Consider the following 14614-nt stretch of genomic DNA (forward strand, 5'->3'; position numbering starts at 1 on the left):
AACATAGTGTACGCTGTTAAGTGCCAGGAGGATTGCCAGGATTTATACATCGGGGAAACCAAACAACCTCTGGCGAAGCGGATGGCACAACACAGAGGAGCTACCTCGTCAGGCCAGGACTCTGCAGTCTAGTCACACCTACAGGCCAGTGGACACTCTTTCAAGGATGAGGATGTGCACATCCTGGACAGGGAGGAACGCTGGTTTGAGCAGGGAGTCAAGGAGGCCATTTCCGTGAAAAGGGAAAGACCATCTCTGAATCGAGGAGGGGGCCTAAGGGTACATTTTTTCGCCATCTTACAATGCTGTGATTGCAGCCATTCCCCAACTCTCTGTGAATGGTACTCATGGCCATTGATCAGTGGGTTTTGGTCAGTGGTTGTTGGTCAATGGTCATGAGAATTTGCATAATTAAGATCAAGGAACTGACCTCCCAGCCCGTTGTTCCTTCAGTGGGCTGGTTTCAGTCATTATGCAAATGTACTGTTTATATGATTTGGGGACACCTGCAGTCACTTGGATGAGTGATGAAACGTCTCTCCCACAAAACGCTACGTCCAGATGAACAGAATCAACTTTTGGAGATTTACTTTCCTGGATGATGCATCAAGACTTCTTTCACAGAAGAATTCACATATTCGTGGGAGGTAGCCTGTTCACAGAATAGAGTCTAAACGAGCTCTTACTTTCAGGTACAGTACAGTATATAGAGACGAGATGACGAGGCTCCAGTTACAGCAGTGCAAGAACACAAACAATAAATACAAAAAGAGTAAGACAATAAATATACACTTTATGACTAGTGGTAAAGGGATCAATAACAATTTAAAATTTATAATTTACAGTTTGATGATTTAAAGTCTCACAGACAACCCATTGAAAGGGGAGGGGGGGGGGGGGGGGGGGGGGGCGGCTGCTTCCAAATAGAGCACATTTCATTCATAAAGTTGTAAATCCAAGCCCATTATGTGTTCATGATTTGAATCCTGGGTTGTGTGAAATCCCAGAAATAAACCCTAGACAAAGCCAGAGGGGGTGTTCGCCCAGGGCACCAAACAGGCTAAGACCGCCCCTGAACGTCAATATTACAGGAGACCCACACACCCATTATAAACTGACACTACTGAATAAATTAATATACCATTAAAATGCATCAAAAAGTTTACATTTACTTATCTTTTAATGAGATATAGATATATCAATGTTTCTGTGTTACTTTGTGCTTGTATTTTATTTTTAAACTATTTTATTTTTAAATGATTTACCATTAAATCATTAATTTAATTTTTATTTTTAAACTGATAAAACATATTGACAGAAACAAACTTCCATGCCTTATTATGTCCATTTCAGTTAAGGTTTTAAGCATTTCTGAAATCTCACTAATAAGTCACACAGCTGCACAGGATTCAGAAGCACCCATCTGACGTGGCCATCGAAGCATTTTTAAAAATTATTTTATTCTCCCATCACTCTCCTCTGCTGTTTGTAGCTTCTTAAACAAGCAAGTGGATGCTTTCCTCCAGCTGTTTGAAGACCCCTTCAATGTTTCTGTGCTAATGAAATGCTGTTCCATATGTCATCAGATCTAAGGCTTCGTTCACACTGCAGGTCTTAATGCTCAATTCCGATTTTTTTGATCAAATCGGATTTTTTTTGTCTGGTTGTTCACACTACAAATAAAATGTGACACCAAATGCGCTCTAGTGTGAACCAACCATTGGTGTGAACGGTTCACGGACCTCAAAGTGGCCCGCATGCGCAAAAGAAGACGTCACACATAACGCGGTCTGTTTACGGAAGTAAAAATGGCGGCTACAGAGCTAGTAGGTGTTGTTGCAACAGTCTAGCAATTTCTGCACAGACTCACAACCTCAGTTTCTGTCCATTGACTCGCTCTTCATGCTTTCTCGTTTGTCTTCTCCGGCGCTGATGGCGTCTGTCTTGTGTCAGTGACGTAAAAGACGGATTTAGTGCGACGTGACCATTCAAATAGCAGTCGCTTTCTGAAACATCAGATATGTATTCGATTCAGTACCACATACGAAAGTGGCCCAGATCGGATATGAAAATACTGGATTTGTGCTCTTCAGAGTGTCCGACCAAAAAAGTCGGATTTGATGCGCTTTCGCCTGCAGTGTGAACGTAGCCTAAAGACCTCTTCATTCAGTGCACATGTCTTTTTGCAGCTGTTTTAAATGTAGATGAGGAAAGTGTTATACATATTTCAGTTGCAGCACTCAAGTCTTTAACCACAGCACTGCACACGACTTCAGATTCCCCCGAGGTGGCATTTGTTTCTTTTGGTAGAATGGCACTAGAATGGTCCCTTGTGACTGATATTGTAAGAAATACATGGAAATCATACATAAGAAGAGCAATGTCGCCCTCTCCTGGTTCAACTAAACCCGGACACTAAGATTGTGTATGAGTGACACAGACAGGGTGCTGTTATGACTTTATACACTTTACTCTTATTTCAATTTATCATTACAATTATCTGTCTAAGTCTTATTAAATAAATATGTATTTTTAGAAAAACATGTTCTGTTTTCCTCTGATGACCAAAAAACTGGCAACTGCCCACCTTTAGAGTCTTTCTTATAGCCTCATAGAGGCACACTTGTCAGAGATCATACGAGACATAACACGTGTTGAATATGTCAAATCTGATCTGATGTGAAAATTGCATATTTAATAAAACCATGCAAAATTTAGATGTCATAATGTGAATATATATTGTAGCTATGCTACAATCATAGGCCACTTTATTGGATACACCTATTTCACTGCTCATGAAAAGAAACTGAGGCTAGAATTCACACAGGCTCATCAAAAGTGGACAATAGAAGAAATTGATACTGATTTAGTGATGGCTGCTTCTAGCAGGATAACACACCTTGTCTCGGAGCTCAAATGATCTCAAACTGGTTTCTTGTTGAATCTGTGCCACAACAAGTTAAGACAGCTCTGGAGACAACATCAGGTCCAAACTAATGCCAGTGGCTAATGAGTGTGTATGGACAAACATACTGGGTAACATCCACATCCCACCTACAGGAGCTGCTCAGCCATGAAAACCTATGCCACAAAGCTCCTGGCTCACTTTTGTGTCCTTATATTAATGCCAGACGACATTTCCCCAGAAACCACATGGTTGCACTTTGGGCACTGTGAACTGCCCATTGTGGGCCCCAGTATTGCTGTGAAATGTTGGGCAGACTGTTTGATCTGAGCAGCGTACCCACTGTATGCCCACACATCCAGTACTCCCACTGACTGGTACAGAGTGTGGACCAGAATGTTGTTTATGATTAAAGCTTCTTTTAGCCACTCCCACAGTTTCAATAGCAAAAGTGACCAATTAAATGTCTGAGAGGTAGAGGAACAGAAACCACAATATCTACTCTGCAGCCCTACAAAGTATGATCAAAGTTCATTCAAATCTTTTCCAGCTGTTGTGTTTGCAAACAGAATGAAGCACACGCTAACAAACACATCCGCTCTTTGATGGAGGTGACTATGATTCTTACAACTATAGTGTGTATTGATAACATATAAAAAGTATCCTATAAAGATATAAAATATCACGTCACATCTCTGCAAGATCAACAGATTGATCTTAAGTTCAATTCACTAATAATGCTATATAGAGCTATTTAAAACTATACAGTTTATTCTTTTACAAACCAGAAACAAATCATAAACCTTTGACTAAACATTTAAAATAATTTTACTGAACAATGAAATGAATAAAACAAATGTACTATATCCCCATAAATAAAACAAATAATAACTCAAAATAGTGGTCAAGCATATTAAAATGTGCTTCAACAGGGCAGATAACAAAAGCCTGCACTCTGCACTTGTTTTCACGGCATTACAAACTTCTTAACGTACGTACAAGGTGACATTTAAATTTCGCATGACTTTGTTAAATATGCAAAGCTTATTCTACACAAAAAACAAAACCATCAGCATGTTCACACAACTGTATAATCAACCAATCAGATGGCAGCAGCTCAGTGCATTTAGGCACTTGACAAGATCCAGATCCAGATATAAAATATCATTAGAGTCCGTTTTTTTTGTTTTGGTTTATATATCATGTGGCGCAAATGGGAACCTGAAGTTTGTTTCCGGTGCTGTGGTTAAAGAAAGTGAGCTCCACACTGGGAAAAACACGTTATTTTTATCTGCATTTGAAAGAGCTGGACAGCTGTGCTGAATGAATGACATGACAAAGTATTTTTTTTAAAAAAAATCCACATGGCTGAAAACTTCCACGTGTTGCTCACTTTAACGTGACCACTCTGCTAGCCGAGTGAAGCTATGCACATTTACATTCCCGTCTCTTACTCACCATCACGGACAGCCTGGTGACAGCACAAACTTTAACGGGGTTTTTAAAATATTCCGTGTCTGTGACAGCAGTGGACATGCAGGCTGGACGTGACCTCTCCCTGTGTTTCAAATCCACACGGTCAGCGCCGGTGTGTTTGTGTGAGGCGGTTGCTAGAGAGTAAATGTTTCTCACATGTTTTAATATGCATTCAGTTAATATAAAGCACATTTTTCTTAATGATTGATCACTTGAATAAATAAATAAAACTTTGTTTTAACTATTTTAGCTGCTTTTCACTCAAAATCATTACTTCATGTGAAGAATTTCTTTTTCAGTCCACCCCCAGTTTTTTTTCACATGTGTAAACACAACACTGGTTCCTCCCTTGAGTTAGGTGCATTTTATAACAAATTCTTTAGTAATCAATAGATCACTGTGAAGCAAAAAAATGGAAGACAGTCTGGCCCCTTGGAATGAAAGTACAGATAAATGAGGGGTGGCTTTTTGCACAGAACTGCATTTTTTTTTTAACTATAAGAGAATTTATTAGAAAGAAAGTGTACTTTATTGATCCCTGTGGGGAAATTCCTCTCAACCCATTCACTCAGTGAAGCAGTGGGCAGCCATTGGGCACAGTGTGTAGGGATGGCACCTTGCTGAGGGGTACCTCAGGGTAGCTGTTCAGGGGAATCAAACCCCTGACATTCCGATCATGGGGCCACCACTCTACCTACTGAGCTATCCCTGACCCTAAAATGTTATCTAAAGGACTCTTTTAAGAATGGGATTATGAAACTTGTTTGTTACCCAGGAAACGCTTAAACAGCGGGTATGGCGATTGAACCCATAACCTTGTGTGTTATCAGCACCATATTCTAGTTATCTGACTCGTGGCCTGAATCGTCTGATCTGAAGCCAGCTGTAGAGTTCAGCTGATGAGCTGTGCAGATAGAGGTTGAAGCAGACATTTATATTCCTTGTCAGCTGACACTGCTGTTATTGTTTTTAGGAAAGCCCGTGTTAGGTATAAAAGCACTTATGTGGAGTATTTCTGACTTCTTTTTTGCTATTTCTTGTTAATGAAGCCCAATTGGTAATAAGAAATGTGCTCAAGTGAACTCAGCTACTACATACCTGAGCTCACTCATGCACTTTAGTGGTCAGTATGGGGCTTGAACCCATGACCGTGGCTGTTTCAGCACCATGCTCTACCCACCTGAGCTAACCAACCTGCATGAAGAGTGGTCAAACAACAGTTTTTGTTTTCCAAGATTTCACTGAACAAAGACTAGTGGATCTATTCTGGACCTCCAATCAACTGAGACTACTAAAGATGCAAAACCAACATAAATATCCTTTAAAGCCTTAGTTTTGTTTTCATTCACAGTTTCACGTCACATTTGTTGGACATGCTGCGCCAACTGATTTAGACAGGAGTCACAACCTCAAGAGCTGTAGCAGAAGGGCTGTAGCTACATCGTAAGGTTTTAAAAACTGAGCTATAAAACGTGCTGCCGATGAATAGTGGTAATAAAAACCGCGAGAGGCCAACAGTGATCACTGCCTTTTTTAAGGGGCTTGTTCAGATTAAATAGAACAAGATACAAAGCATTAAACATGATAAAACACAACAGCCTTAATAAAAGCAAAGTAATTTGGACCCGGAAGCAGGGTTCATACATCATCACTTAAAGACTGGATATCCCACCTTCTGTGAATGTTTTAATGCAGTACAGTTGTTATTATTAGCACTATGGCAGTTAAAATAAATAATATTCATATAAGAAATAAAATTGTCTTGTGTAAACTGTATATGGTGTTAAATAGGCCTATACTACTGTACTTTAATGTAGGTCATAAGGGTGGTACTTTAAGAGCCATGTATTTTATGAGGTGGTACTCGTTGTGAAAAGTTTGAGAACCACTGTTGTAGAGAGTGATAAATGAGAGAAAAGTGACACTATTTCAGATAGTGAATCACCAGGACTTCCAGCTGACGTCATCTGGCCTCTGTCCAGGCTACATTATCGAAGACCATGTGGCCTAATGGATAAGGCGTCTGACTTCGGATCAGAAGATTGAGGGTTCGAGTCCCTTCGTGGTTGGTTATGCGTTTGCTACAGAGAGTCTTATGTGTCGGTAAATGAGGGAAGGACCAGAAGCCAATCTACCATTACACATTAATGGCCGATTATAAATGAGGAACGCAGTTCGGGACTGATGTCTAATCCGCCATACTGTTTCGTTGTTTTTTTTTTTCTTACAGAAAAAGGAATTTCAAAAATATGCACATTAAAAAAATCCAAAATATAAAACTTGATAAAAGCTAATACGAAACATTTAAATTTCACTGTTATGAAGTATATTAAGTGTTTAACGGGTGCATGAAATAAAAAAAAAAAATACTGGTAACTTTTAAGAGGCTGAGTTTTATTTATTTATTTATTTCGAGACTGGCGGAACCTTTTAAAAGCGCCGCTGTTTGTCGTCGGTGTTGGAATTCTTAACTGTCAACAGGAACCGACTGCGGAGCAGCAGCGTGTGTTGTTGTAAGCTTTAGTACGTTTAAAATACCGTTTTTCTCAGTGTCTCTATGTGTGTTAGGAGCTGTCGGGTTAGAATAACCGAACTTCACTTTAGCGCGTTTACAACTGTAGAGACACAAAAAATTAGCTTAACTTACACCTTGAGTACCAGACCTTGAAGTCTGTCAATTCAGAGCTAAAAGTGAAACATTTTGTAGTAAATTTGTTTCTAGTATCGTGTAGATTGTTGCCGAGTTAAAAAATTTGAACTATCGATGTAAACTGAAGTTTGTTATAAACTAAATATTCATTATATTTTATGAGAAACGTTGAAACCTAAAAAATGTTCGATTTTTAAATATAGTTTGGTTTTCTGGTCATTTGTTACTAGGTTATACGCTCAAAAGGGTGAGAAAAACCACGTCTATAATCCCTTTTATTTTATGAATACACCTAGCAACACACATTTCTTTTTAACACTCGTGTTCAGTGTCTTTATTTTTATATTTTTCTTCATGCTTCGTCTTTGATTTCTAACAATGATCGCTGCGTGTTTAAGTCTCTGAAAATGCTATGTTAATTATAATACAGGCTAGATGGTTACCGAGTTAAAGAGTAGCTGCTACTCATGTGTGTATGCTCTAAAATAACACGATGACTCCTACCAGTATGTGATAAGGAGCAGTGGGATTTTAAATTCCTAATTTTTTGAACGGAGTTTGGACGACACAACCGAGAAAACCGCTGGCATGTGCGTCCACCGTCCTTTCGGTGTAAACTGGTGTCATAAAGTGACTGATTTGGTGTTTTTGAGTTTTCTTAATGATCCTGAGTCAACCTCTGTGTTGTGTAGTGTGTTTCTAATGACTTACTGACGAGAAACACTCGACTTCCTTCCCCGAAAACAGGAGCTGCCACTGCGGTCTGAACCTCCTGCAGTGCTGTGATTATGCGGCCAGCTCTGCGTCTATAAAACGCGGCTTCAGCAGAGCTCAGCCCAGGCTTTTGGGGGCGCATTCCTCGGAGGTGAGTGATTAGAAAACATTTTTGATATAAAATGAAATTAGACCATGTGTTCACTGGCATTCACTTTCAGAAACAGCAGCTCCTGCTTGCTTTGACCGACAAATATGGCTACGAGTCCTGTGATAATAGGTGCTTTTATTGTGAAAGAAAATACTTTGCTGTTGTTTTAATTACTGTTTTTAGTGCAACCCTTTTTATAATATCAAAGCAACATTTTGTTGTAAGAGTTGGAATACGAATAATATTAATAATAATAACAACAATAATGCTAACAATAATAATGACAATACAACATCTCCACCCTGCCTTTAAGTAGCTCTTTCGTCCTGTTTTCCCTGATGGAGGGAAGCGGAGCACCTGCTGAGGACATCCTCTTCCGGCGTCCCTGGCTTCCCGTGAGCATCAGTGGGTGCCAGCTCCTGGCCAAGAGCTGGTTCGGTGAGACGGCGTACCATATCTTGCTCACCGACATGCACTGTGTGTGGGAGGAGAGGATGGACACAGCAGTCATCCAGAGCAGAGCACATGTATGCACAAATGTGAACAGATAACCTGCGAGGCCTTGTGGAATTTACTTAGCAGGAAATCTTTATTCTTACTGTTCTTAAAAGCCAGATGAGCAAAAACCCGTGTTTGATGAATACATTCTTGTTCTCCATCATCAGGAGCTTAACAGGCGTTTGCGAGCCCCAGTAAAAGCCTTCTTCACTCACCTGTGTGAGGTGGTTAAGCCCTGCCTGGCGGGAGTCGGCAGCCAGACTGAAAACGAGGTTCAGATCTCTCTGACGAGACAGGAAGACTGTAGTATCAACATGAGGCTGAAGAGCGAGCTGGCAGGACTCCCTTTCTACTGGGAGTTTCACTGCACCCCTGCACCAGTAGCTTTGGTACGTCCTTACCTTTCAGATTTCTTTTTTTAAACCCTAATCGTGGCGGCTGGGCTGTCTGACTGTTTTGTGTGTTTCTTCAGGTGTGCATTCAGCTGGTGCGCCCCCTGCTGACGATGAGTCGCCTGCTGCAGCGGCAGGTGGAGCAGCTGGGAGGTCTGCTGGTGAGGAAGGACGCTGAGATCCAGGACTACAGAGAGAATGGAGCCACGCTCAGCAGAGGTACAGAGGCTGTGCCAGGCTGTGCCAGTGTGCCTGCACATGTGATGTGACAATAAAAAGTGATTTGATTTGATTTGATTTGATTTGATTTGATTTGTTTGTAAGGTCGCAGCATTTCCAGCAGCACTTCCTTGTCTGTTGTAATGGGATTGTGATATGCACCTGGTGAAAGCTGGAGGAATCCACCATCACATTACTCACTGGTTTTTGGGCTGGTGTGTTGAAGTCGGAAGCAAACATATTGGTTAGCAAGCTGCGCTGTAATTAATCTAACAACATCTAAGCAAAATGCAGAAACAGTGTGTGGACAAACTAAATACGCAGATGGGGGCAGTGTCCAAATTATGGGGTGCAGCCAGTGTGTGGGCCTCACTTGTACTGTGTTGGCCCAAGAGCTGAAGTGAAACAGAATGTTAAAAAAGAATGAAAGGTGTCCACTGCAGTTCCTGGTGAACTCTCAAATTGAGAAATGTTTGCACCCTTTCCTTTTCCAGCTCATTTGTCAACCAATCAACATTCAGTGTATGCACAGTTTAACAGCATACTATCGGGTTTTTACAGGTGTGTGTTTGCGTAACCCGGCTTGCAGACAAAACAAGTATACGTAACAGCCAGGTGCTGCTAATCAAATGCATTTGATTCATTGCTCATTAGCGAGTGTGAGCACCTGTAAAGAAGCAATAGCAGGAACAGTAAGGAACAGCAAGAAAAAGATAATCCACAAGTGGAAAACATTCCCTCCAAGGTCAGACTGTGCAATGCTCAGTGAACTTGTAAAAAACAAAACAAAACCCAAGAGCTCCATCTCAGACTGTACGGTTGGCACGGTGGAGGAAGGGGTCATGATTTGGGCTTGTTTTGCAGCCGAAGGACATGGGCAGCTTCAACCATCTCCTCTGTATACCAAAGTATTTTGGAGTCAGGTGTTAGGCCATCTGTCCGGCAGCTAAAACTTTGCTCCGACTGGGTCATTTAACAGGACAATGATCCACAGCACAGCAGCAAATCTGTAACAGAATGGTCCAGTGCTGAGGTGGGGGCTGCTGTAAATAAGAGTTGGGCAAAATTCCTCCATAATGATGTAAGAGACCGATTAGGTCTTAAACTAAATGATGCCTTTTTTATTCACTGTGTCTGCATTTTTGTTAGTTTTTTTCTACTGAATAAAGAATGAGTTAGTGTGATGGTTTGTGTGTTGTTGTCCATCAGAGCTTGTATTTATCTAATTTTAAGATCTGCTATGGACAGGTCTTAAAACAAAGGCACATTAATTCATATTTAAATTTGGTGTACAGTGCAATTTTGTGTTTTCTGAAGTCTAGTTTTTGTTTTTAGTTAAATTAAATGTTTTTTAAATTTTTTTCAGTTTTAGATTTATTTTAGCTTTAGTTCACCATGATAAGCTCAGTCTGTACCTTACACCAGGCTGTAGTTGTCAGATAAATGCGTTAATCTACTCTACAAGGGACCGGCAACACAAACGCTGATGATCACATTCAGCCTCCATGACTTTGAACCTTAATATAATTTAATCACCTGAGTTATAAAAAAACCAAAATCACCTTTGCACAGCTATCATGAACTCGAAAACTGTTCATAGAGAACAAAATGTATTTTTGCAGTTTTCAAACTCTGTCCGCTCTTTGGCTACTCAGGTTAAACATGATACATAAGTCACTTAGATACCTTCAAAAAGTTATTGTATGTTATTTTTATTTGTTCCTAAAGTAAATCAGTTTGGCTGAGATAAGTTATAGTTCTCACACAGCTGAATAAACATCAAACAGAAAACTGATTAAACAGAAGTGTGAGATGGTAGAGTGAATGTGAGTGTGAATGGTTGTCTGTCCCTATGTGTTGGCTCTGCGACAGACTGGCGACCTGTCCAGGGTGTACCCCGCCTTTCGCCCTATGACAGCTGGGATAGGCTCCAGCACTCCCCGCGACCCTGAAAAGGATAAGCGGAAGCGACTGGATGGATGGATGGATGGATGGATGGTGAGATGGTAGAGAATTTACTCCAATGTCCTGTTATATTTTACGGAGCAAGGAGTAGACGGCTGAGTTTATTAAACTCCATTGAGACAGCTGGTGACGCAAATCTGAAGGCTAGACCGTCCCATTTCACAGCCTCGCACTTCCGGCCTTCTCGGTTTTCGGAGGATCCGGCCTTCGCGGTGTACTTGAGCCGAAGGATGCAGCCCCTGAATTGAGATACAGCCTATGGGTGCTCACTCATTTGTGGAGCCATCCTGTAGTGGACATTAGCGGAAATGCAGTTTTTGGTACCTCCCCATAGGTTGCTAACTGTTTAGCAGTGCTTTAACTGCTTTTGTGACCCCTCAGTCTGATCACTGTGGAATCAGAATCAGAATCAGAATACTTTATTGATCCCTGGGGGAAATTATTTTTTGTTACAGTGCTCCATTTTAAACCAACATTAAGACAAGACAGACAATACACTAACTAAGAATAGTACAATATATACATATATATACATACATACATACATAAGTCACTCATAAATAAATAGTTGGAAAAGAAACATGTGTAGTTGTAGCAGCAAACAGTGTGTTAAGTGGATGCGTTGTACAGGGAGATGGCCACAGGCAGGAATGATTTCCTGTGTCGTTCAGTGGTGCTTTTCGGTAATCTCAGTCTCTCACTGAACGAGCTCCTGTGACTGACCAACATGTCATGGAGTGGGTGGGAGTGGAGTGTCATGATATCATGATTATAATCCAGATGTGTGTCTTTTTGAACCCAGAACGGCTGCAGACAGATGTTTTTGAGGAGCACACCCACAGAGAAGACTTCATTGCAAAGGTGAGAGGTCTCACACACACACACACACACACGCACACGCACATGGAAAAGAAATCGTAAAAACTTATATGATTTACTCATGAAAGTGGCCACTTTCTCATTACTTTCATATATTGTTTTATTAAGTATCCAAAACATACAAGTTTCATTTATATAATTTTTCAAGGGATCTTATATCTGTTTTCACTCTTGTATGCTTTTCATACAAGTTTCACACAAGACAGATACAAACTTTATAAGATTTATATATATCTTTTTCATATGGGACGGACACACACACACACGCACGCACGCAGCCTATAGTTTGAGCTCCGTTCCTCGTCATTAACCTGCTGTGGTGAGCTTCCTTGTGATAAACCACTGCGGTCGCTGGAACTTGAGCCGTGTGACGTGCTCAATAATCGCTGTGTGCCACTTCCTGCCAATCAGGATGAGGTGAGGTTAAGTCCCCGTGTGTGTGTGTGTGTGTGCGTGTGTACACTGTATTCAGGTGTGGAATTTCTCATCTCTTACTATGCTGACCTCTGACCTCCACTCTGTGTGTGTGTGTGTGTGTGTGTGTGGTCTGGGTTTTCAGATGCACCTGTTGAATTTTTCAGGACGGATACGACTGGTTATTTTTATATTTTTATTATGTTAACACTTCAGTGTGTTTTTCACACAGTTTCCATTTGAGTTTTGATACCCACATCCCTGCTGCCTTGACATTTGTCCACCTTCAAATACACTAGTCATACTGTATGTGGTAAAAAGGAAGAAAGCAAATCAATAAATATTTAATTTTAAGGGACAGACTGAACCATTAGGTTACAGCTGGTTGTGTTACTTTTTTTTGGATCCAAATGTTTCATCCTTTGGATGTCTCAGACATTTAAATGTCTTCTGTGTTACAAACAGAGCAGTACTCAGACAAAAAATAGCTGAATAAATGTATTATTCCAGTTCATTGTTTGTCAATTATCCAACCAAAAAACAACAACAACAAAAAAAGTGTCTGTCTGTCCTTTCTTCCTTCACGGGAACTAGAGTCGATCAAAATATCTATATATAAGATAAGATAAGATAAGATAACCTTTATTAGTCCCACACGTGGGAAATTTGTTTTGTCACAGCAGGAAGTGGACAGTGCAAAAGTTATGAGGCAAAAATTAGAATACAATAAGAATAAATACAGTACACAACTGTACAGAATAGAATAAAATAAAATACTATATACAGTAGAATAAAATAAAATAAATATACAATAAGATAAAAATAGAATACAAATACAAATACTATATACAACTGAGTAAAAATACAACGATGACAGAAAGGATTATTGCACTTAGTATTATTGCATATGTATGGATGTGTGTGCTTGATCAGTTAAAGTCTTTATTATGGAGTCTGACAGCAGTGGGGAGGAAAGACCTGCGAAATCTCTCCGTCCCACACCGTGGGTGTTATATTGTTATATGATTGGTACAGACGCATTAAAATGTGTTCAGAATTTCCAAATCACTGATGATTCATCTCATAAGACATGACCCGCTGTTCTCCTCTACATAAAGTGATTTTTCAAATACTTTTAACCTATAAAAATCAGCCCTGTGTTTACTTGATGTTGGATCACCACTAAAGTTTGCAGTGGACTTGGTCATATTTACAGAGGTACCTACACATGTGGGTTTTTACAGGTTTCAGTCGTGGTAAAAAGGATGTTGCAGCATCATGACTCACTTTACTGCATCCTCTGATTCGATTTACAGTAGCAGCAGCGTTGTTGGCCATTACAACTAACTGCTTCTTATGCACACAGACGTTTCTGTTGCACCTTAAATTAATATCTGATGCCTACTTATCATCTGAAAACGAGCACCATCGAAATCCATGTGTCCCGTTGTAAATCCTTAAGACCAATCAGTGTCCATTAGCTGGATTATCAGTGTTTTATGGGCTAACTGCGGTGTGCAAGGAGACGTCCTTGGATGACTTTAGCGATAAGTGGACTTTTTTTTTTTCTCCCTGAGCTAATGTTAGCTGGTGTATCTTAAGTAAGGTTGAGGTCCGGACTTTGACTGGATCATTGCAGCACCTTGATCCTTTTATGTTCAGATCATTGTCCTGTTTCATGACCCAGATATCCTCACATTTGACTCTAAAATACTTTGGTATACAGAGGAATTTATGGTCAACTCAATGACTGCAAGGTGCCCAAATCATCACCCCAGTACTGATATGCTGTGTTTGGTCCACGTTGTTACCTTTTAGAACATCTTCCAAAGAAAGTCTAAGTATATTAAATTAAAACTTCCGCTTGCAGCTTTTCAGGCAGTATTTTGTGCATTTTACCTTAAACATCTTCTATGTATTTATTTATTTATTTCATTCTATTTGTTGGACCTTCATCCCTTGTGCGTATGCATGGTCTGTGGAAGTTTTTACATTTGTTCAAACAAACTGTGGTAAGAAAATACAGATGAGTCACAGATTTGGTCGAACATTCATACGCGCAGTCTATCTGTGAATAAGATCCACTGTCTCCAGAGGTGTTAAAAGATGCCTTCTTGTATGTCGTGGGGTTTTTATAGCTCTCGGGGAAATTTCCCATCTCAGGTGAGTGTGCGGGGAAGATGCTGCAGGGCTTGCTTGTGTGTCATCAGGTTGTTTTTGGGGAGGGAAGCAGCCTGTTTGTTGATGCTGTTTGTGTAAAAGGACAAACCAGGAAAGAATCACAGTTTCATTCGGTGGAAAAGCTCCAGGTCAGGTACGATTATGACTCATGGAAAGTTACATCAGGGTCA

The 14614-nt window shown here is 40.3% G+C and overlaps 1 protein-coding gene and 2 non-coding genes across 3 annotated transcripts in view; 2 read left to right on the forward strand and 1 right to left on the reverse strand.

The window, feature by feature from the left end:
• Positions 1-5502: 5502 nt before the first annotated feature.
• trnaf-gaa (transfer RNA phenylalanine (anticodon GAA)) lies at positions 5503-5576 on the reverse strand. The gene has a single exon. It is a non-coding gene; the product is annotated as a tRNA-Phe (tRNA).
• Positions 5577-6377: 801 nt separating this feature from the next.
• On the forward strand, positions 6378-6450 carry trnar-ucg (transfer RNA arginine (anticodon UCG)). Its single transcript has one exon. It is a non-coding gene; the product is annotated as a tRNA-Arg (tRNA).
• A 398-nt stretch (positions 6451-6848) lies between these two features.
• nhej1 (nonhomologous end-joining factor 1) overlaps positions 6849-14614 on the forward strand; it is a 30438-nt gene continuing 22672 nt past the window's right edge. Inside the window, exons 1-6 of the mRNA XM_085347153.1 lie at positions 6849-6904; positions 7779-7896; positions 8213-8423; positions 8562-8783; positions 8867-9005; positions 11773-11831. Coding sequence (XP_085203279.1) covers positions 8235-8423; positions 8562-8783; positions 8867-9005; positions 11773-11831 — 609 coding nt within the window. The 5' untranslated portion in view covers positions 6849-6904; positions 7779-7896; positions 8213-8234. The remainder of the gene's footprint in view (positions 6905-7778; positions 7897-8212; positions 8424-8561; positions 8784-8866; positions 9006-11772; positions 11832-14614) is intronic.

Source organism: Diplotaxodon limnothrissa, linkage group LG23 (genome assembly GCF_057381915.1).
Source record: "Diplotaxodon limnothrissa isolate DT_005_m linkage group LG23, D_limnothrissa_male_GT1.1, whole genome shotgun sequence".
NCBI classification, from domain to species: Eukaryota; Metazoa; Chordata; class Actinopteri; order Cichliformes; family Cichlidae; genus Diplotaxodon; species Diplotaxodon limnothrissa.